General features: G+C 36.3%; 3 protein-coding genes across 5 annotated transcripts in view; 2 read left to right on the top strand and 1 right to left on the bottom strand.

Moving 5' to 3' along the window:
- The window catches only part of LOC140170806 (ADAMTS-like protein 1), a 311,693-nt gene extending 303,023 nt beyond the window's left edge, over positions 1–8,670 (top strand). Inside the window, 1 exon segment of the mRNA XM_072194025.1 lies at positions 710–8,670. Within this exon segment, the coding sequence (XP_072050126.1) occupies positions 710–819 (110 nt within the window). The 3' untranslated portion in view covers positions 820–8,670.
- Positions 5,517–14,124, top strand: LOC140170807 (protein-tyrosine kinase 6-like). Its single transcript, XM_072194027.1, has 2 exons — positions 5,517–5,543; positions 13,750–14,124. The coding sequence occupies exons 1-2, from the start codon at positions 5,517–5,519 to the stop codon at positions 14,122–14,124; spliced, it is 402 nt and encodes a 133-aa protein (XP_072050128.1).
- Positions 14,125–22,586: 8,462 nt separating this feature from the next.
- Positions 22,587–27,468, bottom strand: part of LOC140171395 (gamma-secretase subunit Aph-1-like) — a 28,077-nt gene continuing 23,195 nt past the window's right edge. For all 3 annotated transcript variants that reach the window (XM_072194641.1, XM_072194640.1, XM_072194642.1), the window contains exon 7: positions 22,587–27,142. In XM_072194641.1, the coding sequence (XP_072050742.1) occupies positions 26,984–27,142 (159 nt within the window). In that variant the 3' untranslated portion in view covers positions 22,587–26,983. The remainder of the gene's footprint in view (positions 27,143–27,468) is intronic.

Consider the following 27,468-nt stretch of genomic DNA (forward strand, 5'->3'; position numbering starts at 1 on the left):
ATAATCTTTTACACAGGTAGTGTGAATTTCAAATGGAGCTACCCATTCAGTGTCGTCTGCTCCAAAATGGGCTATTCCAGTTGAAATCCATACACCCCCTATGAAAGACATGACCATAATCTTTTACACAGGTAGTGTGAATTTCAAATGGAGCTACCCATTCAGTGTCGTCTGCTCCAAAATGGGTTATTCCAGTTGAAATCCATACACCCCCTGTCTATTGTATTCAAAACTCATACTCCCTCTGTAGAAGACTTTATCGAAATCTTCCACAGGGGTAGTGTGGATTTTAAATGAAATAGCCCAATTTGCTAAAATTTCTAACAAGAATTGGTATTTTTTGGAATGTTTTGTAGAACTTTGATGATAATATGGTCTTCTAGAACTTTCCCTGCAAAAAGAGGTCTTGTTGGGGGTAGATTCTAAAAAGGGAGGTCATTGGGTATCTAAACATAAAAAACCGAATATTGGGTAGTTTTTGGACTAAAAATGGGGTCTACTGTCAGAGCTACAAGAATAGTGAATCAAGTGATTCGATGGAAGGCCTTAAAAATAATAACAGGGATATAGCTAATTTTGACACTTCCAAATCCTACATGGCAGAACTTGAGTTGTGCCATATAGGAGAAACCAATTGAAATGAAACTGTTTGACCTGCCGCATTACTAATTGTTTGTTTATTTGTTTTGTTGCGGTTTGTTTCTTCCAGAACCTTGCAAGGACAAATCAGATTACTGTTCACTAGTAAAGAAAATCAACATGTGCCAGCTCCCTGTCTATCAAGAACAATGCTGCCAGTCATGTACTGGGAATGGTTGATGTCACTATGGTAACCAAGATGGCCGCCCAACATGTCTAGCTGTCTATCCGGCAGCCATTTTGTTTTCCATTCTTATTCTCTCCTGAGATATAAATGCACTGCTGAGTTGATTTAAACCTTTCTACTCGGATTGGTTTAGGACTGCTTTACATGTGAACTATTTTATTATACCAACAGTACTTGCTTGGCCTTTAAAAGAATGAAAAGTGTTGTTATTTATGACTAAACTGTTTTGTTTGTATTATTGTCTCATGTTTCAAATTACAATGGTCCAATGTTAAGATTCAAGTTGACCATTGACCCTGAAGATGTTGGAAGAGTTACAGACTCATTGAAGAACAAATTGACTGACCAATGTTTGATCTTCGAAAAGATATTGTGTAATAAAATTATTGATTTTTATGACATATTTGAAATTTGTGAACATGGTCGAAAGGGCTTGGAGTATGAATAGACGGTACTGTTTTTCAAACTTAATACTGAGTTGGTATTACTCAGCCTCAATAGTACAACAGTGTTATTTGATGCCAATCTTTGAAATAAGCAGGCGCCAGGAGCAAGTTTGTCCTCATGAAGCCATCAATTGCTCCTGGTCCTTGTAAAATTCACATGGACCAGGAGCAATTTTAAAAGAAACTGCACCTGGTTCCAGTTTTGCTCTTGATGCAGTAGTGGTAGTATGCTGTATTGTATATGCAGAAAAGGGTTTACTAATACTATTTGAAAATTATGCCTGTTTCTTCAGAAATTGCTTCTGGTTCTTGTGAATTCCCAGTGAACCAGGAGCAAGAAAAACAAATTGATCCTGCATGGTCCCAGTCAAACACATACAATAGTTTTGGAGGACCATAAAATAAACCTATGCTGAAAATTCCAGTTGATCCTAACATTTTGTTAAAATTTTATGAGTATTTTTGTATATTTCAGTTCCCCATAGACAACTGTGTTAATTTAATATCCGGATCCCAACAATTTGAAAAAAGAAAGTCAAAAGTTTTGAGATATTTTTCCAAATGTGACACGATATGGTCCATGGGGGCCAAAGGAGGCATTTTGAAAATTGAGTTAATATAATTATTACATTATACATACAATAGGCTATCGTTTACTGAAAACACCAAAGGCCTAGCATACTTGGTTCCGAAGTTATGAAGTTTTTTGATGTCTATTTTCTTATGTATTTTATTGTTTTTTTACTCCATATTTTACCTTTATCTCAGTTTCAAATTTGCCGCCTTTGGCCCCCGTGGACCAGATCGTGTCACAAATATAAAGAGCTATCTCAAGAACCACTGAACCAATGCTAGACTTGTTTGTACTCGTTTTATTGCATTTTTCATGCTGATTCCAAATTTGGTCATGGCAATGTACAATTTTGAAATTATTTTTTGAATTAAGCAAAAATTGAAACTTGTCGTCTGCAGTCGACACCCGCATGGAGAGCATTAAATCTTGAGGTAGTGATTGGTCAGCCTCAATTTTGTTCAGATGACAGGCATTCTAGTTTGGACATTGCACTAGACACATGTTGTAATATGCATGTAATGCAAAAAAGTGTGTTTTTGGTTATTCAATATGGGTCATTGCTGTCAAAGTGATATTGCATTAGGAAAGCAGTGTACAATTCAATGCAAAAATCTTGAGACACTATGGTAGTGTTACATCTTCCAATTTTAGTGATTTAACATCATATTAAGAAACAAAGTTTTCAAATAGCTGGCTAATGTTTTAAACAGTGGGGGATGGAGGGATATAAAGAAGGATGGAATCTAAAAGTGTGATTCAAAATTTGGTTCAGTGTACATGATAATTATTGTCTCAATAACTTTGCATCGGATTTGATTAAAAAATGCAAGTATCATTTGCATGATAAGTTCCATGGAGTTACCTATAGGGGGTGTGATTCAAAGCTTGTGAAATATCCTGAAAGTAGTAGAAAATTCTGAAAAACAGCATGAAATTGGGCTAAAATGCCCCTAATGGGCTCAAAATCAATAAAATTACATAAATTTTGTCCAAGAAATCAGGAAAAATCACATCCCTGCAGTGTGACACAGGAGATTTATATTATTATCCTCTATATTACCACTTAAAATTGGAATGAAAGTGGTGAAATGTTGTATTGATGTATTAAAAAGAAACTAATAATGATTGTGAAAATATTTATATTGCTTTTTAGCCAAATAATGGCTGTTTTTATCTGAAATGTGTAGCTTATGTCTAAATTTTGATCTATTGTTTTAAATATATAGTATGTACTGTTTTAATTTTTGTTGTTTTATATGTTTGATTATTTTGTTATACTGTGTTTTAATATTTTGTGAAGCTTGTGTAGAATTATGCTCATATAGTGTATGTAGTTTTGTCATAAAAACAGGTTCATTTGCCAAGGGGCGGCTTCAAAACTCGACAGCCGGATGATGGCGGTTGAACGGCGTTTCATTGAACAATAGAAACTGGCTCCAACCAGACAGACCCAGGCGGAACCGGTGGACACCCAGGGGTTGAGTTTTGAAGTCGTTCCAACTTAATCTGGAACTTGGGTCAACTATGTGAACGCAAAAATGTTGTATCTGCAAAAAATTGCAACACCATAGAAATAGCAACTACTTCAAAGCACAATGTTATAGAAGGTAACATTGACTTTGATGAAGAGTTCAACACAAAATTGTGAAACAATTTTGATATTATTTATATGGACTATTTCTCTTCAAAACTTACCTTGAAACTAGCATTGAAAGTCATAAAAGATACCTTGCACTTCCCATAATGCATTTCTACCATTTAAATTTTCTGTTCTGAAATGCTATCTAGTGCAACAAGAATCGATAGTGACGAAATGTATCTCGATGAACAGATAGCATCCATATCTGGCAAAATATGAAAATATAGTTATTTTCTGACTATCGACACATGTTTAGCCAGTCTGTTCTCAAAATGAAACCTGTACAAAGTAATGGGAGCAATCATTTGGTGAGGTGAGGTGATGAATCATGTTGCAAAGGATTCTGGGTAGGGCAATATATCTTCTCTGATTGAAAGTTATAATATTAAATTTTCCAGGATGTACAATTTAGTTACAATTAGTTTTATGATTTATTGTTGAAGAACTCGGACACCCACAAATGCTATTGAGTCAATTAATTGCACCTTTATTTATTCAATATAACAATTGATGAAAGGGTGCTGGAGTAATAATAAACATACAAAAACAATATGCTTTACTTCATGGCCAGTTACTTGCTTCATTTGTGTACGTCTCTGTTACTATGATTACAGAAGCTTGTCTGACTCGCTTCTTAAAAACATGAGCATTATCAAACAATTGTATAGTAAAATGTGTAAATTATGAACCATAAATATATATTAGCATTCTACATACCAGTCATATTGGGCTGTTCCATTTTAAATCTGCCATACTCCTGTGGAAGATTTAAGAAATGTCTGCCACAGAGGGAGTATGTTTTTCAAATGGAATTGGCAAGAGTTTGTTATTTTGAAACCTATACTCCCCATGCATATTGGCTTGACTGATATCTTCCACAACTGGAGTGAGTATTTCAAATGGAAGCTACCCAATTGTCTATTCTAATTGAATCCCATACTCCCTCTGTGGAAGACTTTCCTTAATACTTTCACAGAGGGAATGTGGATTTCAAATAGAATTGCCCATTATATATGAGAAAATAGTACATTAGTGTGTACAACTATTTACTATACTTCTGCTACAGCATATAGATGCTAGAGTTTTTTTACCCAAATATGTACATTTTGTAATTAAAAACATACTATAAAGTTGTACTTGTATTTAAAATTTTGAGCATTTTGTTGTTATTTTTGTTTATTTTCAAGCTGAATTTTGTTATACTATTCAGCAAATTACTTCAGTGATGTCCATCTGCTGTGTCTCATTATCACGTAAAAACGTCACACAGCTTGACCAGTGAATAAGGTGCCGATGCGATGATGACGTGATTCAATTAGACAATCAGAACCACACTTTGTATATGCCATAAACTGCGCCAAATTGGCAGACCGCTGAAGAACCGTGCTGAAAACTATAGTATACATGTTCTTTTTATGTGACAATGTTAAAGGCGGATGGGGCGGGAGCATGACCTTGTGGTGTTTGCACTCACAAGTTGAGACAAATAAAGCTGATGCACAAGAGGAATGTTATGTGTTGAAGGAGATCTTAAGCCTTGATTATAAGGGGTGTCATTTACACCCTATGTGCATGATTTTTCTCTGAAGAGGGAAAATGTTGAAATGTGCATTTTGATATATTTTGTTTGTTTGTTTAAACGGTCGCTCCGTGTGGAAACACGCTTGGGTCCTGATGGGACCAGGCTCAAGCAAAATGCTCTAGCCAGGCTAAAAAGCCTATATAAGCATGCTGGCCTGTATGGAAAAGAGAAGTGAGAAACAGATTTGAAGACCAAGTACAAGGAAAAGAAGGCCACTCCCAACAATCAAGTTAACAATTTTACTGTCAGCCTTTGGGTGAAGAGAAAGGAAGTGCTTAATCCAATCTCAACTGCCACTTCGGCTGATATGTTATTGGCCTTTAAGCCACATATTGGAATTCACCATTTCCCAGGGAAATGGTCAACAGTAACACAAGTCGGTGTAAATTTTACCTTGAGCACATGGATAGTCTTACAATTAAGGTCTGATTTTCCCCTATGCACCCAATATGCCCTACTTTAATAGGACTTCATTGGTAAGTTAGGCTCTCATTTCCACATCTGTTTTTTAAGTGGTGGCTTTAACTCAAGAACTACAAAATGTGTGTAAAAGAAATGCAATTATTTTTAGGCTTCCTTGACTTATTTCCGATAAGATCAATGTATTAATATTAAGAAGTACGGTACACAGTACACTATGGCCCTTTCCATCCCATTTGCCTTAATTTGATTCATCAAAATCCAAGCCATATTATTATTGTTATCTTCTAATAGATTTTTTTTAAATATTTATATCAAAGAAATTTGGTAGGAGAGGTTGGTCACATTATGCATTAAATATGTTGAAAACTTCTGTAACAGTATTGACAATAGATATAGGCCTCATGTATTCATAAATATTACAAATCTGTTATGTGGCTTGGGTCTCATCTTGATGAAATGTGGTTAGTTCTTTTTTTAGTGTCTTAAAGAATAAAATGTGCTGTATTTATTGAAAAAGAATGGTCTATTTCAGTTGAAATTCACACATCCCCTATGGAAGACATGACCTTTATCTTCCACACAGGGGAGTGTGAATTTTAAAAGGGGTTACCTGAATGGGTGGCTCCGTTTGAAGTCGACACCCCCTGTGTGGGAGATTAAGGTCATGTCTTTCACAGGGGGTATTATGGATTTCAACTGGTATAGCCCAGTGATTCTGACCTTATTTGATCTTATTTTCTTTGCTCAAAAACTGTTATGACAGGGTACTTTGAGAAATGTTGTTTTAAATATTTTTGTGTTATTTCTTTATTTGGGGACTGTTTTTTTATTAGCTGTAACTACAACTTAGCTAATTTTGAAGTCAAATCAATGAAGTAACTATGTAGTTTTTAATTGAAGATTGACTGGTACATGATGGAAAGCTTTCAACAAACAGGTAAAAAATTGTACTTACCCACCTACCAACTTACTTATTAATACATCCACATTATATCTATAGATAAATCCAACAAGCCAAGTCATGGTCAGGATTTGGTCGGCCATGACTGGGTCCCCGCAGCACCAAACTGGTGTTGTGACTGCCCAATTGGGTGGATTAAAGCCGCTTAAAATTCGATGTTAGATTCTTTTGTGTTGTAAACTGTTATCATTCTTTTGTCTACGTGTAACAAGGGTGATAGAATGCAGTTTAAAATACCCTCCAAGGCCGCATCATTTCACATTTTAGGTGAGATGTAGCCAATGGGGACCCAAATATGGCTGCCATTGAGGTGTAGGAATGCGTGAAATTGGATTTGTTTATAGATGAGTTGACTTGTGATGTCATTGCCTGGCAGTATGCATGTACATCATCACAATTTCCATTGTTTTTTGCCAGGCAGTATGCGCGTACATCAAATTTTGTTCAGGGCCTGTGCTTTTAAAGCTATTACCACATCACAGTGAACAGTGTAGTGGTTGTATGCAGTTCGCGCAAGCATATCGATATACCAGTCCCTTGCCTTAAACATTGAGGTCAACTCATCTATCAATCTATTCATACATCTCTCAATCTGTTGATTTCCTCTTTACTTCCTATCCGTGTTCAAAATAACGCTGCTCCCCCCACCCGAGCCAAAAGCATGTGAAAGTCACTCTGCATGCCAATACACTACCCTATAGACCTGCAGAGCCTGGTGAAATTTTTCAAGATTTTCAACAAGATGGACTCCATGCCGAGTTCAACAGCAGTCCATGGTGCTACTATGGCCGATATGTGAGTCTGTTGTCTTACAACGTGTCACAAAACGTGGACCAGTTTAACATTAAAATTTTCTTACAATGTGAATTTGGGCCTGTACATTTCAAACCCAAGATGATACCATACCATCTTGTTCCTACCCACTGACCCATGATCCCCTATTTCTTTAAACACATGGCAATTATTTTGTGCTGGACGCCCAACTTCTGGTGCATTGCAAGATTTAGCCATGTTAGCTGTGCACTCAAATATAAAAGTGCCACACATGGGATTTAACAAAAACATAGAAAAATTGTAATTTTCTATCAGTATCAGCCTTTTTACCAATTGGGGTCCATCTTGGCTAGATCACCACTTACCACCTTTTTAAGAGTGGCAAAAAGAGGGCAAAATGTGGTGGCTATGACTTATTATGGTATAGAAGGTTTACATCTACATCAGCCATCCATTTCACTAAACTTTTAACCCTTCATAACTCAAGTTAATAATAGACGTAACTTTATGAAGGGTCTCTGTAGTAAATCCCTATTACTTACAAAGGGTGCCGTTCGTAAGGAAGTTGAGTGAAATGGAACTTGCAACTCATCGTAAGTTACAAAGATTTTGAGACTTGCAAACCTTTGTAAAGTTTAGTGAAATGGACCCCTGTAATCATGGTAATGGTAGCTAAGTTGCAATTTGGCCTGTTTTCATGGTTTTGCAGAGTGCTTGTTATTAGAGTGACATTCCCCCTCCCCCCTTCAGCCCTTCCTCTATCCCCCCCCTTCCTCTATGGTCTTGTCTTTACCCCCTCTTAACAGACTAGCTTATGCACAGATAGTGGTTGGATTTAGAAATGGGCTATTCCAGTTGAAATCCATACACCCCCTATGGAAGACATAAACATAATCTTCCACACACAGTGTGAATTTCAAATGGTGTTACCTTAATGGGTGACTCCTTTTGAAATCTACACCCCCTCTGTGAGAGGTTATGGTCATGTCTTCCATACGGGGGGTGGATTTTAAATGGAATAGACCAATCCTATAACAGGTGTCAATTGGGGAAGACAGTGCAATGTACAAATATTGCAAGATGTATTGATGTCAAGATTAAAGAAGAAACCCCGCTAGAACACTTCTTCTGGGGTGAACCAAGCCTGCCTGGTTATCAAATGAATCTGTGACATGGTTATCTCTAAATTTGATAGGTGCTAATTGATGTTTAATGTTATTACATTAATTAGCACCTATCAAATTCAGAAATATCCTTGTCACTGATTAATTTGATAACCAGGCAGATTTGGTTCACCCCAGAACTGTTCAGGCATGGCTTCCTCTTTAAGGTTTTTCTGGGGCAAAAACTGTTTCTTCCATTTAATTTATAGATGTATACATACTGCTGTACTTATAATATTAACATGAGCATTAAATAAAAAACAAATTTAGGTGCTATGTTTATTTACCATGTATTTTGTGTGACTTCATCACTTGTGTCTTCTTTATTAGAGTCGCATGGTAGCTGTGATCAGCAAGTATTTGAGTTCTTTTGTCACATGAAAAATATTACTAAAACCATGCAGAATGGTATAAATGTCCCAATTTCCATATTTTGGAAACTCATTTATTTCAAAAGTGAAGTGAATGGACGTCAATGTATATCATTGATTAGGAAAAACCTACACTGACCCAAGATCTTTTCAACTTGGAGAGCATTATGCTTGGTTGATACCCATCAGAGTGTAAGTTTTTGCTCAGTAATAGTAATCGTAGATGTTCCCATCAATTTTCACAAAATCATTAAATCTAGGAGAAGATGTCTTACCCATCCCAGAATCCTTTGCAACATGACCTCAATACATCAAAGACACTCCTATTACTTTGTACAGGTTCCTTTGATTTTATTTTGAGAATAGACTGGCTAAACATAAGTCACAGAATTAGAACCAGGACTCCCTATATCGCCATGTGCAATAGCGTAGATAATACAAGTCAACTGCCATCTTCAACAGATAGCACACATAGAACACATTTATAGTTATCTGTGTTATCCTTCAGTAGACAGCATTAGTTTACTATTTGCTATCTTCAGTAGACAGCATTAGTTTACTATTTGCTATCTTCAGTAGATAGCATTAGTTTACTATTTGCTTTCCTCAGTAGATAGCATTAGTTTACTATTTGCTATCTTCAGTAGATAACATTAGTTTACTATTTGCTATCTTCAGTAGATAACACTAGGTTACTATTTGCTATCTTCAGTAGATAGCATTAGTCAACTATGTGCTATCATCAGTAGTGATTTTGAGCAGATAACAGAGAGATCTATATAATGTAACCTGCTACGACAAAACCAGGAACGAGTCGCATTTTTGGCATTTCATGATTTGAATAGACAATAAGCTTTAAAATGTCACCAAAATTATGTAAATAGCATCAATACTTTTCAAGATATGGATAATTTTGAAAAAGAAACCTTGATATTTTTGACAAATTGCTATTCTGAGTAATGGGCCAGTTAATTTCCAGCCTTACACAGAATTGAGGGCTTATCATAGTTCAACTGTTATTTGTTGATTAAATAAACCTCTTTATAATAAGTACTTTCAAGGATTTGAAAGTTCACTTAGTCCCACAGTCAAATACTATGAAATTAAGAATTCCAAAATTTCATTTTTTTATGGGAATGTCATCGTTAAAAGCCTATAACTCAAAAACATGTCTGGCGACTTGTTCCGGGTTTTGTTGGAGCTGGTCACATATAAGAGCTACTCGACTTGGATTTGGCTTTCTTACTATTGTACTTCACATGTATAATTCAAAATTCTAATTTGGGACAACCTACTGAGGGAAAATGTGGCAGTGCAACATAATAATATTACAATGGCGTCATTCGGTCAATTGCAGCGTCATGATCAAAAATCACTGTCCCAGATAGTATCACCATCTGCTGAAGATGCTAGTTGACCTTCCCGGCATTGACGTACTTGGCAAAGCAGCTCATCGAGCTACCCTAGGGAGCAATTACTGCAAGAAAGAATAAAAACAACACCAAAAAACCCAACATGTTCTATTTTAAACCTGACATTTTTCTGGCAACTTGGGCAAAGTTTTTATAAAGCTTTGTTTACCTACCTATCTGTATATTTACATATTGTCACTGTTAATTGGCATATGAGTTAAAATGATATCAATAATAATCAGGTTCTGTGATAAAATTAACGCGAGATAACATACATAACAAATAGCCGTAATTATTATTATTACTAGTGCACCTGCAGCTGTGAGAGCCCTGATGCTGTGAGAGCACTGGTTGACCTCAATTTTGTTTAGCATATATATTCCCCTCGATCGAGGATTCCACCCACCAAATTTGAGCCCGATAGGACAAAGTTTGACATCCATGACCTTTGACCTCGGATGACCTCCATATAATGTTTTCCATGCTCCCCTCATACAAAGGTTTCGACCCACCAAGTTTGACCCCGATCGGACAAAGTTTGAAATTTGACCCCTCCGTAATGACCTTTGACCTCGGTTGACCTCGATTTTATTTCGCGCATTATATTCCCCTCCTATCAAGGATTCCACCCACCAAGTTTGGGCCCGATCGGACAAAGTTTGAAATTTTGACCTTTGACCTTGACCTCCGATGACCTTGGAAACTACCCGGTAAACAGCGCACGCCCGATACCCATCTATGTGTGAAATATCGGAACGATGCGGCGGAACGCATAGCCGGACAGACAGACAGACAGACAGATAACGCTTATGATTATTATAGTATAGATTTATATCAGGCTTTTGAGCGATACAATAAACTGTATATTGTACAATATTTGCAAAATACCCAGATGCAATACAATATTTTTTTTTAATATTGTATGTGTATCGCGTACGCGTCGCGTGTTACCATGGTGACAGCACCAACACGCGTCATGATACAACAGCACAACAATACAATAAGTAAAAAAACTTAATTCGCGACAATGGATGATGATAACATTAGGAAATATAATCCACATCTAAGCATACAAATAAACCTATATATAATTATTCCCAAATTGTCTTTAGAGTAAAGAGCAGAAAACAAGAAGGTCAAAAGGTATATGCTTACATTACAATACACATTGGTTAAACCCGGTGGCTAGGTAAGCTTAAATTCATTTTACCGCATAGCAAAAGCCTGATATAAATAATAATAATAATATTGAATGGCTTATTTTAAAGGAAGGGCTAGGATGTGGTCAAAACTTTACATGATCCTTCGCTAGCTTGACTTCCTCGCATCCACGCCTGTTCCCCATTGGATTCATCGTACGAGTATACACATACAGCAAGAGACATACAACGTGGCATAAAGAAGATAGGAATAACTAAGATGCAGTGAAGCATTAACGTATTGTGACTGAATGGAGATATACAGGTGCAATTTGACAAAGGAGTGAGTACTGGCGTAAAATAACCAGTCAGAGTTGAAAGCGCCGTACAAATCTACAAAAAACAAAACAAATTGCCACATAGTAGGCCTACATCAGACTCTAGTAACACTTATATTTTACTGTCCATAACAATGTATATTTAGGCACACAGACTGTCTATAGAGACAGTGTATACATACACAGACTTTGATTTGATATTTTAGATATCGCTAATTCAGGGGGTATATACTCATATCTATGCATGGGACAATTCCCAGTGACTGGCTATGACAAAGCATAACCCCACATTATTTCATTAACTTCTAATGGATAACTCTGATATATTGAATACACAATTTTGAACAGATACACTAAACAGATCATTTTAGATGAATTTAGTGAAATCAAATGAAAAAGCCAACATTCACCAAAAACACTGAATGGTATCCCTACCGTTAAAACTAAAACAGCGATGCAGCTAAAGGGCACATATATAATAGTTTATATGCCAGTTGTTATCTTTCTACATTAATTGTTCAAATAGACCCAGCGCTCAGTCAGGGTGGCCAGCAAAAACTACCTATGCCATGTCCGTGAGCCACAAACATTGTTTTCAATTCAACAGAGGTATGTATGTAAACAGTAATTTTACTGTTCATTAAAATCATTTTTAATTTTAATCTAAAATTGATTCTTACTTTGAAAGCTACAACCTTGCTATATAGATAAAGTTGTCATTGTTCCTATTCTAACCAATTACATTTTCTAGATAAAACAATTTTTGACGGTTTCGCTTTTCATGGACGAAAAGCATCATCAGAATATTGATTGATGATCACTTCTTCCGGTTGGACGAATTCCGACCACAGAGGGTGTAGAACTGTCACTCAGTAGAGGATCATATATGTGACTTAGATGGTGGGCCCCGTCGTCCCTGTTCATGACATTGGGTCCTCTTCTCCGAATCCATATGGACTCCTTGATGCGTCTTATATTTGCGTTACACTCCTTGCCAAGGATTTTTGAATTGTTCCAGTCTATGACATGATTTTTTTGTACTGCGTGGTCTGCTATGGCTGATTTTAATTGCTCTGTTTCTGACTGTTTACGTGTTTGTCGCGTGTAATTTTGCTTAGACTTTTCCACCCGTGTCGTTTCTTTTTTATGTTCATTGAGATGAGTTGCAAATTTTCTTCAGGTCTCACCGACATATGTTTGATTACAATTAGTGTATGGTATTTCATACACACAATCCGTGCTGTTAATAGGATCTATTTTTTCCTTTGTGTGGACCAGATGTTTTCTGAGACTAGTGTTAGGATTCATAGCTGTTGCGATATCGTGTTTTCTGAAAATTCTATTGGCCTTCTCCGCAAGTCCTTCCACATATGGGATAACCACAAGACCTTTAGTTTGGATGTCATTGTCCTTTTTCTTTTCAGGTTTCTTTGCCTGTTTCTTATTAATTTTTTCTTGCGCTTGTTTGAACGACCAATTTGAGTAACCACATCGACTGAGGGCCTCTTTGATCTTAACTTCCTCTAATTTTTTATCTTATTTCTCTGTTATGATTGAGTTCATTCTGTCGAAAAGGGTCCTGACCACCCCAAGTTTTTGGTGGAGGGGGTGGTGTAACTTGAAATTGAGGTATTGGTCAGTGTGAGTATGTAGCTTCCTATACACCCGTAGCTTAACTGACCCATCTGGCTTGCGTACAATTAACATGTCCAAAAATGGGAAGAGGACCCAACGACATGAACAGGGATGACGGGGCCCACCATATTAAGTCACATACATGATCCTCTACTGAGTGACAGTTCTACACCCTCTGTGGTCGGAATTCGTCCAACCGGAAGAAGTGATCATCAATCAATATTCTGATGATGCTTTTCGTCCATGAAAAGTGAAACCGTCAAACTAGTGAGTAAAATTTGGTTTTGTTTACATGAAATTGTTTTTATCTATTTATCTACAAACCTGATGAATCTGTTCAATTACATTTTCTGTAACCTTATGGCCATCTAGTGCAAAGGAGATTTCTAAAAACATCTTATCTGGTTTTCTTCCTCCCCTTCCAGCCTACACCTGTTTAACAAATGGCGTACTTGAAAATTAAAAGGATGATCTGCAGTTGATTCAGCACATTGGCGCTGGAGGTTTCAGTGCAGTATTCCAAGCCAAATGGAAGGGTCAAGATGTGGCAGCTAAAAGACTTAATGAGGCGGATCCACATGAGGCGGAAGTCCTATCCAAACTAGATCATCCTCATATCATCAACCTCATCGGAATCAGTGATGATAGCTTAGATCAGTATGTTGTACTAGAGCTATGCAAGGAAGGTTCTCTCAGGTCCTATCTCGACCAACAAAGATCCCAAAAGAAACGACTCCCAATAGAGCTTGTTTATGACTGGGCTAAGCAAGCAGCCAAACCTATCCAGTACCTGAAGAAAATGGAGTATATTCACAAAGATGTGAAGTCCCGAACTACTTGATAGCTGAAGGAAACATACTCAAACTCACTGATTTTGGGTTAGCTAAGAAGAGTGCGATCACAATCCAGAATGCAACAGAAAGAGCATCTCTCCCCTGGATGGCCCCAGAGCTATTGACAGATGAAGTCCTTTCCCTTCTTATGACATTCATGGGTATGGAGTGGTGGTCTGGGAGCTGTGGACAACAGAAATTCCATTTGAAGGCTGTGATGCTGCTAATACCATCTGGAGAATATGCAATAACGGTGAGAGACTAGCGATTCCTCCCGACTGCCCCAAAGCTCTGGCTGACTTGATGAAACAATGCTGGGATAAAGATCGGCATAAAAGACCTACTATTGGCCATATTCTCTTGATGGTAGGTATGAATTTTTTAGATATTTAGTGTGGTAATAGTTTGTTTCATATTTACAATAAAATTCTCTTCACTGCTTGGCATGGCATGTGTAATGGAGTGATTACATTACTTTTAGCAGTAAAAAAAGAACATGCACTTTTCCAGGGGGGGCACTCGACTTTGAAAGTGACGTGGATGTCTGGACAGCAGTTCAAACTAGGGGCTCTCTAGGCTCTCACCGAAAGAGGGGGGTCTTGTTTAAATGTTAGTTTTCACTGATCACATTGTCCCCTTTACAATGTGTGTTTAGCTCACCAATCGTACTATTATTATTATAAATATTGGCATAGCTTCACATAGACTATGCCATAGTCGAATTTTGATAAAAATATGTTATTATTATTAAATCATGATGAACGCATTCCGTTGAACTCACAATTATACTGATGTTTATTAAAAACATGTTAAAATTGTGTTCAATAGTAAAATGGTCATAAGAGTTTATATAATTCGATGATTAGTGACAATAAAGGTTATCGAATGCAATATATCTTGCATAATTATAATGGCTCACTTCAATATTAAGCAATTCTGATTTTGGAATCTACCAGTTTATTGCTCACGAAAGCCAGAGTAAAAAATCTGACTATGTACATTGGATTTTAAGCAGAACTTTACCCTGGGACTTTGGTCTTTAAAACACACTGTCAATCATACTTGTTTATCAATCCAATTTAAGGATGCACACAGGATCACTGAAGTGTTACATGGCCAAAATTGAGTTTTCATCACTAATGTCATCGTCAAACCGTATTTTATCTTGTCATTAATAGATTTTTAAAAAATCTTAAAATTTGAACCATAAGAAAAGCTATTTTAAAGACCCTTTTTCATTAAAAATTCGCCAAAATGCAAAAAAAGCAAATAAATCATTGTTTTCCATAATAGATCGGCGTTCTCGTAACGCTGCTCGGCGATACAGCTAGCAAGCAAGACACGCACACATGGTAAACTGGATGGGCGAGGTGATTGCTGATTGAGGCGCTGGAGTCGCCAATCGCGATCACTACCGCATTTTATCGTATTGATCTTTTCCAAGGTAGGTAAAGCTTGCACCATTGCATTGCTGAAACTGCGGGCCGACCTGAGACCACCACCGTCCCCGTCCCAGAATCAGTAGGCCTACTCGATAAATTTCAAGCCAAAAAGTGCTGATATAGTGGTATAAATTATAGGTTTTTTTATATGAACGTAATAGTGCATTTTTTGTTTGTTTTTATTTTGATTTTCAAGTTTCATTCTGAACTTGAAAATATGAAATCTATCTGTAAGAAGTAGGGCCTAGTTACCTGTAAGAAACCCTGTAATGATGACGCAATCTGGTAGATACGATAGAAAACGTAGGCCCTAAATATTTTGCTAGTAGGCTAGACTTAGCCCGTATAGTACATCATTATAGGCTTATTATTTTATGTTTAAAAATTTGTTTTATTTCATTCATTCATTCATTCATTCATTCATTCATTTCATTGTTATTATTTGATTTACCAAGTTGGTGTAGTTGGACAAGAATATAGGCCTATTATATCATGTATATTAGCTTATATTTTATGCAGTCCCAGCCTTGATTCGGGGGCCTCTGCGGTCGTTCAGTCTCGTCTTAATTTTGAAGACCATAAAAAAATAGGCAAGGAGTTACTATCGGTAGGCCTATATTAGATACCTAAGGCCCTGAATAATGTTTCAAAGTGTTATTAAAACACGGATTTAAGATTCGTTTTCAAACGTTCAAAAATGTCAAAAACGTTGACATTTCAATACATCATATCGACCATCTAGTAGGCCTATCTAGGCATAGGCCTACAACTCTATGTCAAAAATGTCGATCTTTGAAATCGGCTTAGCGAGCACGCGTTTATGAGAGCATTTTCATGAATGTTTTAATGCTAAATAATAATTTCGAACGAGAAATATAATCGAAAACGCAAATTCGTGCTTTTTTCATTACTACATTTCCATTAGTAGGCCTATTAGGTCTACCATATGCCATGATTGCGCATGCGATAAAAGCTTTTGGTTTAACAACACTTTTTGGGAATGTTTTGACCGAATGCCTTTTTATTTGCAATGTTTGTCTGGCTTTTAACTTTCACGTTTATAATGTTTTCTGCATACTTTGAAAGGTAAACTGCTTTAAAGCATTTTTCGTGAATGTTTTCATGCAGTGTTTTAAAACGCTCTTTATAGCATGATGCCTAATCTATACGGTAGGCCTACTGCATAAACCACAATCTAATTTAAAGCCATAAGTGTTCCGTTTCCTACTTTTGAAATTCGGTTTTGTTAGGCTATGTCAATTTCCGTGTTTTTCAGTTTTCTTGTGACCTCTCCGTGTTTTGTCCGTTTAACATATATTATATATAGCCTAGGCCTACTTTTTAATCGTTTTACAAGAAGTTTATTCAAGACATATTGTAACTTTTACCCCACTTTTTACACGTTTATTTGATTGAAAACAACAACAGACACACTTTTGTTTTAATTTTTGTTGTTGTATTTTATTTACTTTTTATGCAGTACAAAATATTTTACAACTTTATTGTGGCTTTAGGCATATAATAGGCCTATGACTTTTATAATGTTTGATATTCCGTAAAAGTTAAAAATAAAATATGATAACAACAAACAATTACAATAACAAAAAGGAATATTGAGTAATGCGACACCATCAGAATCTTTTAAAATTTTACTTGGGATTCCTGTGGTGTAGGCCTAGCTATAACGGGCGTTAAATGCCTATCTTTGGCGCGGACGGGCCGCTGTGTTGCCTCTCAAGCACCAACTAAAAGATAAAGCAACGAGTAGTAACAACATCATGTTTGCGGTTCAGAAAAGGACAATGAACATAAAAATGCAATATTTGTCAACACCAAAAAACAAATAAATAAATAAATAAATAAAAGAAAGAAAATCACCAAAAACGATAAATTAAAAACATTGCATTTTTAAAGCAAAATTATGAAAATTAGGACAAAACAGAAATTGAGCCTATGTCTCAATTTATTCTTCATTTCATAAAACTTCCTGATTATCTGCTAAAATAATTGCTTGTCAGTTATTCTATGCTACTTTTAATGTTCTGATGTCCGCAAATTTTAATACAGAGCATGATCTTTTTTATACGGAACAGGACAAAATTGTGCTTATAAATATAGTCATGGTTTCGTTCGCGGCAACACGACCATGCACTGTGCAACTTATTCGCGTAACCTGTCCGTCTGTCCGCGCGCCCTGTCGCTCCTCAAACGCCGACGCGACTCCGCGGCCTTGCCGGAAGCTCTGCTGCACCATGGAAACAAGACTGCAGTAAATAAAATGGCTACTGCCATGTGGATAAACATCTGCCGAATGTGCACGGATAATTTTGTCATATTGTATATTTTACCTTCTAAATCACCAAAAAAATGCCAATCTGCTGCAGTTGGACGTCCCTTCTCATTTTCTAACTTGACCAAACGTCACAAGTCACCGGATTATATATTTATGGAATAATCTTCAAAAATGGACCTAAAATCCGCTGTATTTTTCTAAATCGCGATTTTCGGCAAGTTCACTTTTGACCACTTTTAACCATTTTTGGTCCGCCATAGCGCCTCTAAATGAAGCATCACTGAGGTAAGTTTTTAAGTCAAACGTTTAGATATGACCAAAATCTAGGTAGTGTTTTTTCATTTTTTTAAATTAGGGCCTAGAACTTTTTTTATCACCCATGATTCAAAAATTTGAACACGGGTCACACGTTTTTACTGATTTTTTGCCTATAATTTAAAAACTAAGCAAAATTTCAAAAAAATAAAAAAACACTTTCTAGATTTATTTGTCTAAATTAATAAAATTCATGTTTTACAGTTTTTGATTTTCAAATAATTTTTTTATGGCGGACCAAAAATCTTTGGTCAAAAAAGCCGCTTTTTTGGGATTTTCTCGAAAATTGTACTTTTTGACCCAAAACTGACATTTTAAATGGATTTATGAGCTCATTTCCGTTCAAAAAATGTATACTTTTATATACTTTACATGAATAGTTTTTGAGTTATGAGGTGAATAATAATGGATAATTAGTGATCCTGTGTGCCTCCTTAACTGCAAGTACTAAGCATGGTAGTACATGATGCGCTAAATGTACGTCCATGCACCACTGAGAGTTTAACTTTCGCGCCACCACAAACGTGCCAAAAATTCCATAGATTGCTTGCTGTGTACGATGTAGTTAATGGTAATGGCACGTGCCCGGAGGATTTAAACAATAGCGAGATCTGGGCGACCAATCACAAATCCATTTAAAGATGCATTACATCATGGCCAATTTCAGTTAGACCAGATATTGGCCTAACTCTCCATAGAGTCCTGTGTTAAGAATCTTAACCGCAACCCAAAGTAAGTAGTCCACTTGGGAAGCTAACAAACAGAGGGATTATGGTGACTGAAAATATCAGATGTGAAAATCTATCAATTGCACACAAATTAATACAATTAAATACAAATCAGCATTTTATGCTTAAATGTAATAGCCAGAGTATCCAAAATGGGCAAGTGGACTACGGAGAAGTCTAAGCTTCACACAGCTAGGATAAACAAACAAGACACCAAGACGAATAACAATATGCACACAGTTTATTCGTCAAGACATAAGACGAATAGCGATATGAACACAGTTTATACCTCACTGATTCAATAATACACATGCTTGTGATGTGTTTAGCCATCACTCGATCGGTGAACTCTGAATAAACCCGGAGATCTCCAGTTTTAATAATAAAAACTGAAAGTTTACTGTAATTAAAGCACATACTTCAGGCTTAGTCTTTCACATGGTATTTTAGTACACACAATCATGCAAAAAGTAGAAATTCAACCAAAATTGAGGGCGTCGCTGTGGAGCAAATCACACATTATGGCTTTAAAGCTAGTATTTATGCTAGAAAAAGATGTTGTTAACTTTTTCATTGCTGGGGCATATCCAGAAACAAACATCCCTGGGGTGCTGAATATTTACAGCACCTTTTGAAATTGTCAATCAAAATTCAGATTTTGGTACCTTTGTCATTGTCACAGATGTGCTAACATAGCCTGCTAGTGGTTCAGCCGAAAGCTGTGTAAGACAAAATAGACAATTTACAGGAATTTGTAATTTATATACTGACAGTATAATTATAAATTAGCTACATGTATTTGAATGGGGCATCAACTTTGTCAATGCTGCTGTTTTCCTCATTTTTACCAATTTTTTCATTTCAAAAAGACCTAATGACAATTTTATTTATTTTTTGCATTTTCGCTGGGATCACTGAAAGGGCCTTTAACTTTTCATTTAAATGCAGGGATAGTAATTTTTGTGTGTGTATTTATTCCTTTTTCTTCACTCTATTAGTTGACATCTGCAGAGACGGAGCAGCAGAAGCTCACTACTGGATCATTGGTGCCTGGTGCTCACAAGGTCAGGTTTATCTCATTTCATACAACTTTTTTCTCAAAGGGCCCTCAATATGTATGATTTATTGAGATAATTTACTCAATAATTATGCACGATGGACCAACCTTCTAAATGTACCTCTACAGACAACCTGAACAACCATGTGACCTCCAATTTTGCAAGCATGCAGGTTGCATGGATGTAAATTTTGACCAACAGGAGAAAGAATCAAATATTTTCACCAGTTTTGTAGAAATTTGTGGATTCTGTGACAATGACGAAATATTATAGGTCCTTCTGGTGAGCAAATTAGAGGAATATACTGAGCAATACAGTGTAATTGACTGCACATGTTGTGTTACAGATACAGCATCGTGAAGATGATTCTGGGATAAAGTATTCTACACTGATAATGTAATGACCATTCAAGTGCCTTTTCAAGGCAACAAAATGAAAAAAAAAATCTGAGAAAATTACAATATAGTGGTAACTTTAATGTTTGAAATCCTATTGGTGTCATTTTTGTGAGAATTGGCCATATCATGATCTTGAGGTTATCCATTAAAACTTTTTTTCTTAAATATCTAATTTTTATAGGCACAGACCCTCGGGTGCTCGCTCTTCATCCACACCCTGGATAAGTCCCTCCATTTTGAAGAAGATATTCAATATAATTATATTTATTGAAATTAATATTACTAGATCAGAAGTATTCAAATGTAAGTCCGTTAAACACTTGGAAATAGGTTAAGTAAAGTACACAATTTAATTTGTCATAGGGTAAGTAACTTTTCTGTGTATATCTATTTTTTCACTCATATATCAGGTGACATCTGCAGAGTTGCAGAAGCCCACTACTGGATCATGGGTGCTTCAGAAGGTGTTTGGCAAAGATGAGCCTTATCAGCTGTCTATGGCTTCAGGCATTGCACTCAGCCCTGCAGGAGATATTGCTGTAGCAGACCACCATGCAGCAACGATACGGGTGTACAATGCTGAAGGACAACACAAACGCAGCATTGATACTACACAAGGACTGATGCCTGGGACAAAATCATTCCCTTGGAATGTCACTGTTAGCACTGAAGGAAATTATGCTATCACAGATGACACCAGATTCATTAAAGTGTATGATCCTTCAGGTATGTATAAGGACAGATGGGTTGCCATATCACCTGAAAACAAGCCATCAAATGATGAAGATACTAGACTAGTAGGACTAACAATGGATAGCAAGGGTCAGCTGCTGGTAGGAGAGGTCAACCAGAAGTATATAAGCAGACATATGCAAGATGGATCTCACATCACTAGCATCAAAGTACACATTAGGCCATACTTTCTAGCTGTGACATCACAAGATACAATCATTGTATGCGACTATTCTGCTGAAGTATACATGTATATAGTAAACAACAATGGACGTGTGCTACGATCTCTCAAGCTTCCATCTCATTATAAGACAAGCTGGCATCCTTGGGGAGTTTGCTGCTATGAGGACATCATATTCATCTGTAACTTTGTCTCATCCAGCCGTGGAGTCTGCTGCTTCTCATCATCTGGTGAATACCTGAGATCCATTGATATCGAGGCCGGTCCTCATTGTCTTGCAATTGGGAATGGAAAACTGTATGTGACATATGAGAATAGAGTTGAAATCTATTCATGTGGATAAATTCCTCCAGTTAAAATAAAAGACACAGGAGAAAATAGAGCTAGAAGTAGCAGCGTGACTGGATACTGATGTCATTCTTGACATTTGCTTAAAAAGTTACCTTTTTCAGAGTCTTGGTTAGCAGCGACGTAGCTTGCGACACCATCACGGCGTCTTCATTCAGAATGAAGATGCCATGATGGTATCGCAAGCTACGTCTCTGCTCTGCTGAATGAAGACGCCGTGATGGTGTCGCAAGCTACATCGCTGCTAACCAAGACTCTGAAAAGGTAACTTTTTAAGCAAAAGAGCTAGAAGTGTTTGAAACTGAATTGGTACTTATTACAAGAATGTACACCAACAAGTATGTAATTAGGCTAAACAATACAAGTTTGTTTCCCCTAGGCCACATGTTTCATTTTTGAACAATTATACTGCATTTGGTTTATATGCAAAAAAAGAATGACAACAATTTTTCAAAATATTTGTTTTTCCATACACTTTTTCTTACAAGCAATTATGAAATCAATAAATCCTATAAAAATCAATCTAAAATTTTCCTAAAACTTAAAAATTTTCATATCTATCCAACTCTGCACTCACTTGTTTGTCATTAATTATTTGCGATTTGAAACATATTTTGCCATAAATCCCGACTGTAAAAATTAAAATTGCTTTTCACATTTTTTGGTTAAATTAGGCCATGCACCTATGGGAAACATAATTGTTGTTTTTTTAGCCGAAGTATTATAGTGAAATACGCTATAAGAAATATGCTATAATAAAGCATTTGTCGGGAGAATTAACAGTTAACACTATGTGAATTAGTGTAAATATTTCATTATGCATATAACGTTCGGAAGTTCAGAGCATCTAAAGTTTATGTTGAGCTGGGGGCATTGCTACATTGCATTTTAAAATCCTTGAGACACTCATTTTTGGGGAGGCTTTCCATCAAATTTCAATCAGTAAAACTTTTGAAAAAGCAAAAAACAGACATATTAATTTGTCATTCATTATCTTTGTTTTATTTCTTTCTTTGTAAAGCACATTTCCAACCACATTTGTTAATTTATGTTACGCATAAAATACTTTGTCATGTGACTGCAAAAAAAGAAACTGCATGATTAATGATGTTGTTTAACGACAAAACTAACAAGTATGCACCTCTCTGGAACAACAATAACAGTACACAGAAGCAAATACGTGTGAAGTTGCCAGCTATATAGTAGCAGTGGTAAAACTACCATTACACAGCCATCGAATATCCTAGAAACCTAACCAGGGCTTCAAATTCGGCAAGAATCAGACAATTGTAGCGATTCTCCTACACTTGGATTGCGAGAATCAGAAGTGATCCTCCCCATATCATACCCATTCTACACGCGGCAAGTTACGTCGTTCAGTAAATTCTCACTTGAATCTTTCCAGATTGTGATAATCAATTTTGATTCACGCAAAGTAAGCCGAAGTCGAACCCTTGCTAGCAGGTGCATAGCGTATGATGCCCACAGTTCAAGCAATGAAATTGTTGTCTAATGCATTTGCATTTTAGACTTTTTTGACTTAGCAATATTTGTAGTTTTTTCAAATACTGAAGTGAAGAGGTATTTTTGTATGAATTTTTAGGGAATGTATGATTGACATGATCTTAAAGAGAAAATACATTACGAAATTGCTCCATGATCAAGGGCCCGGTTAGCAGTTGTATGTCCTATGAAATGGACATATCACACAACATACAAGATCATTAGTCCACTCATGCATGGCATACGACTGACCGAGTTTAAATGATTCGTCCCCAATAGATAAAACTTTCAGATATCTTTCTAGTAAACAGGTGATTGACAACCGGGAATGTGTATTGTGAAATTTGTAAGCATTACTAATATTTATGAAAGTTCATCTGTGTTGGTATAAATCATGATTTTGATTTAAACTTTTGATCCAAACACAAAAATCAAGAAAATCAAGACCTGATACAGTCACTCACTCGCTGATGAAAGATGGAGTACCATCTGAAAATTCCGAGGTAGGAATTAATTCCTTGTGTTTGGATCAAAAGTTTAAATCAAAATCATTACTAATAATTATTTGAAAACTGAAAAACATAGACAGACATTTTCAAATATATTTGCAATTTTGTATGATTTAAACAGCTGAATTATGTTGGAATTCCAAATCTTCAAGGGGAGGAGTCTCAAAAAGAATAACTTCTTTTATTGCACTCACATGACAATTTTAATACATTCTTTCTTTCGTCACATGCATCCATATTAGGCTGTTCCATTAAACATACACACTACCCCCGTGAAAGATGATGGAAATATCTTCCACATGGGTAGTATAAATTTCAAATGGAATGAACACACTGGACAGCACCATTTGAATTCCATACACCATCTAAACAAGATTCCATCTGAATCTTCCAGAGGGAGGGTAACTTTCAAATAGTGTTGGTTTTATGTGCTAATTCCATTTGAAATTAATACTTTGATGAAGATGAAGATATTTCCAAAAAATTTCCTGAGGGAGTGTGGACATAAAATGAATTAGCCCATTTTACAAGCATACATCTGCTGCAGTTACATTGAATTGAGCCAAGACCTGCAGTCAAACATTGTACATTTGCAAACATTTCTTCACCAAAGTGCAAGAAAGCAACATGGTACAATGTTATAATACTTAAACACAAAATTTGGTAAAATATCCAATCCATTCATTTATATTGACTGCTTATGTTGTGTAGACTGTACACATCTTACATATTAAGCAACAAGTTGGTAAAAAAATAGCATCCATGCCAGTTGTGTGCACTCACAGATCATCTTTGTTCAGGACCGTAATCAGGAGGGTGCACCCCCCCCCCCCCCTCCCCATTGCCAAAGGACAAAGTCACCTTTTTTGACCCCAAATGTCCAATTCTTGTCCTCAATTTCTGTGACATAGGTGTGATTTTTCTGGTCACAGTAAGAAATTGTGTGTATAAAGTTAATCACATTGAGCGTACATGCATGCTTACAAGGGCGAATTGTCGGTACGAAAAGCATTGACATCACTACCGAACTTGAGGTGAACCAAAGTTTATCTGCAAATTTTTTATCTGTCAAAAAGTCAACATGGACGAAAATCAATGTGCTTGTTCCAGCAAACACAAAAGGGATTATTTATGATGAGGTCTGTAACATCTAAGCAATGATACCATTCATGGTACCACATACACTAAAAGAATTCTATTGTGCCTGCACAGGTACACTGTCACCAAGGTACCATACAGAGTACTACACAGTACCAATACTGCTACTGCACAGGATCACCAGCAGTGGTACTCCACAGTACCAGCCAAGTACCTTGGCGATTGTGTACCTGTGCAGGTGGCCACACTAAGAATCTGGTTCTGTATTATGTCATAAATCATGAAATTTACATACAATTCAATATGATTTCTTAGCATGATTAAACATCTTCAAAGTATAACAAAACACAAAAATAAATAACTAAAAAATGTTAACATGATTTGCATTTACAAGTGTATTTGTGACAATGTCGGGACATAGTTCATATGCGTCTTGAAGTTATGATATTTTTGTTTCAGGGAATCTATAATGATTCTAACTACATTATCAGTTTTAAGGTACATGACAGTATTCAAACAATCTGTTCCAGGCTTCATGTTTTTCATGATTGAGGGCCAACGGAACACATACAAAACACAGCTTTTTGCTTACATATGTCTTCCACAATATGTTGAACAGCATCATATTTTGAACCACATTTAAATATATTTACATCAACTGTCATTTCTTCATTTAAAATGACAATAATAAAAACAATGTGAATTGTATTTTCAACACATTAACTTTTGTAAGATTTTCTTTTGAAAAACAGAAGTTGATACAAAGATGTGCAACTATTACACTGCACATGTAGTTTTCTTTATTTTTTCTATCTCATAGAAATAGATATTTAAAAAGGAGAATCCAGACACCCCATCAGTTTTGTTCAAGCATGGAGGGAAATTTGGGGATATTTGTGCTTTGATGGGAATGTATTCAGAACTAATCACTGCTTGTGTGCAAAATTCACAAACAGATTAATTTGAAACATTTTTCATGACATGATGCACTGATTACATTGAAGAACACAATCATTTATTGTTAGAGTTTTGTTTGTTTCTGCGCTTTGTAAGCAAGTGCCAGAATGAATACCCATAAATTTTTCTCCATGACTAATGCCATCATTGGGTTTTTCCATTTGAAATCCAGACCCCTTATGGAAGATTTTGCACAATTCTACCACAGAGGGAGTACAGAAGGAGTATAGGCTAATTTTCAAATAGACATAGGCAATTGAGTAACTTCCATTTGAAACACTCGCTCCACTTGTGGAAGATATAGGAAAAGCCATATACAGGGGAAGTATTGGTTTCAAAATAATTAACCCTGGCCAAATACATTTAAAAAACATACTCCCTATGTGGAAGACTTTTCTTAATCTTCCACAGGGGTAATATGGATTACAAATGGAATACAGGGCAGTATAGGGGGCCAGCTTCTCCTTATCTATTTCTATGTTCTATCTACATGTTTATTATAATAAATTTACTCATCTTGTGCAGTTGTCAATAAAAAAAATGTTTGGCATTTCATTCTTTAGCACTTCTTATAGTATACCTCATCTCAAGTTAAGAGTGCTAATCTAAACCCACGGGCATAAACACACATAGAAGGGCAATTTGGCTGTATGCTGGTGACACAACCACATAAACGAAGTGATTTGAATCATCATCATAACGTGCCGTCTTGGTTGGCCACCACAGTTCTCCATTTCTTCGTTCTCTGCTACTCTGCCATGGTTTTATTCTCAACTTGAGATCAAACATACTATAGTATTTCTTGTTTAAATAGTCCAGGTTAACCTTCCAACCAGTGTTCGATTTACCTGGTGTAGCAGAGCAAATTTTTCAAAGTGAATCGAACCTTGCCTCCAACTACTGAATTGACACCTTTACTTTCACACAATTTTTTCTTGCAGGCAAGTTAACTTAACATAAATACTTTGCTTCCAGCTTCTTCAAGGCAGGAATAGGAAACTATAAATAAGTAACCTTTGGGCTATCAGTTGAAATCCATACACCCCCTATGGAAGACTCCCACACAAGGGGTGTAGATTTTAAATGGAGTCACTCATTCAGGAAACCCCATTTGAAATTCACACCCTCCGTGTGGAAGATGAAGGTGTATGGATTTCAACTGGAATAGCCCATTTCAAATAGTGTGAGTTGCCATGATTGATCTCTGGATGTCCCTTTCAGTTCAACTTAAAAGGTCAAAGGTTAACAGCATCAGACATTGAAAAAAATGCAAGAGTTCCCTCTGCACATCGAGGCTGAAATTCATTACAAGTCATAGCTGCGTTCATTCTTGCATGACAGGGCTGCTTTGATATTCGATATCGACCCGCCGACAACGAAAAATGAAATAACTGAGAGCACCAGGAGGATTGCGTAAGATATAGGTAACGTAATATGATACAGGTACTGTGTGTCCAATAAACTCTGCAAACAAACAAACATGTTATGAAAACATTATGTTAATATAAATGATATCTCAAAATTAAATTGACTGTGATGATACAAGAGCTGTATATTCAGTTATCTCTTGGGCAATCATCAAAATATTGGGCTCTTCCAGTTGAAATTCATACACCCCGTATGGAAGATATGAACTTAATCACAGGGGGTGTATATTTCAAATGAAGTCACCCAGTCAAGTAACCCCATTTGAAATTCACACTCCCTGTGTGGACGATCATGTCTTATAAGGTGTATATGGATATTAACTGGAATAGTCCATTACAAGGGAAAGCATGGCAAAGATAAGA

Source organism: Amphiura filiformis, chromosome 15, assembly GCF_039555335.1.
Source record: "Amphiura filiformis chromosome 15, Afil_fr2py, whole genome shotgun sequence".
In the NCBI taxonomy this organism is placed as follows: domain Eukaryota; kingdom Metazoa; phylum Echinodermata; class Ophiuroidea; order Amphilepidida; family Amphiuridae; genus Amphiura; species Amphiura filiformis.

What these genes read in the sequence shown, in the direction of transcription:
- LOC140170807 (XM_072194027.1), top strand. Translation starts at nt 5,517, where the DNA reads ATGCCCTACTTTAATAGGACTTCATTG. An exon ending in ACTTTAATAGGACTTCATTG is followed by an intron (nt 5,544 to 13,749) that starts GTAAGTTAGGCT and finishes GAAAATTAAAAG; the next exon opens with GATGATCTGCAGTTGATTCA.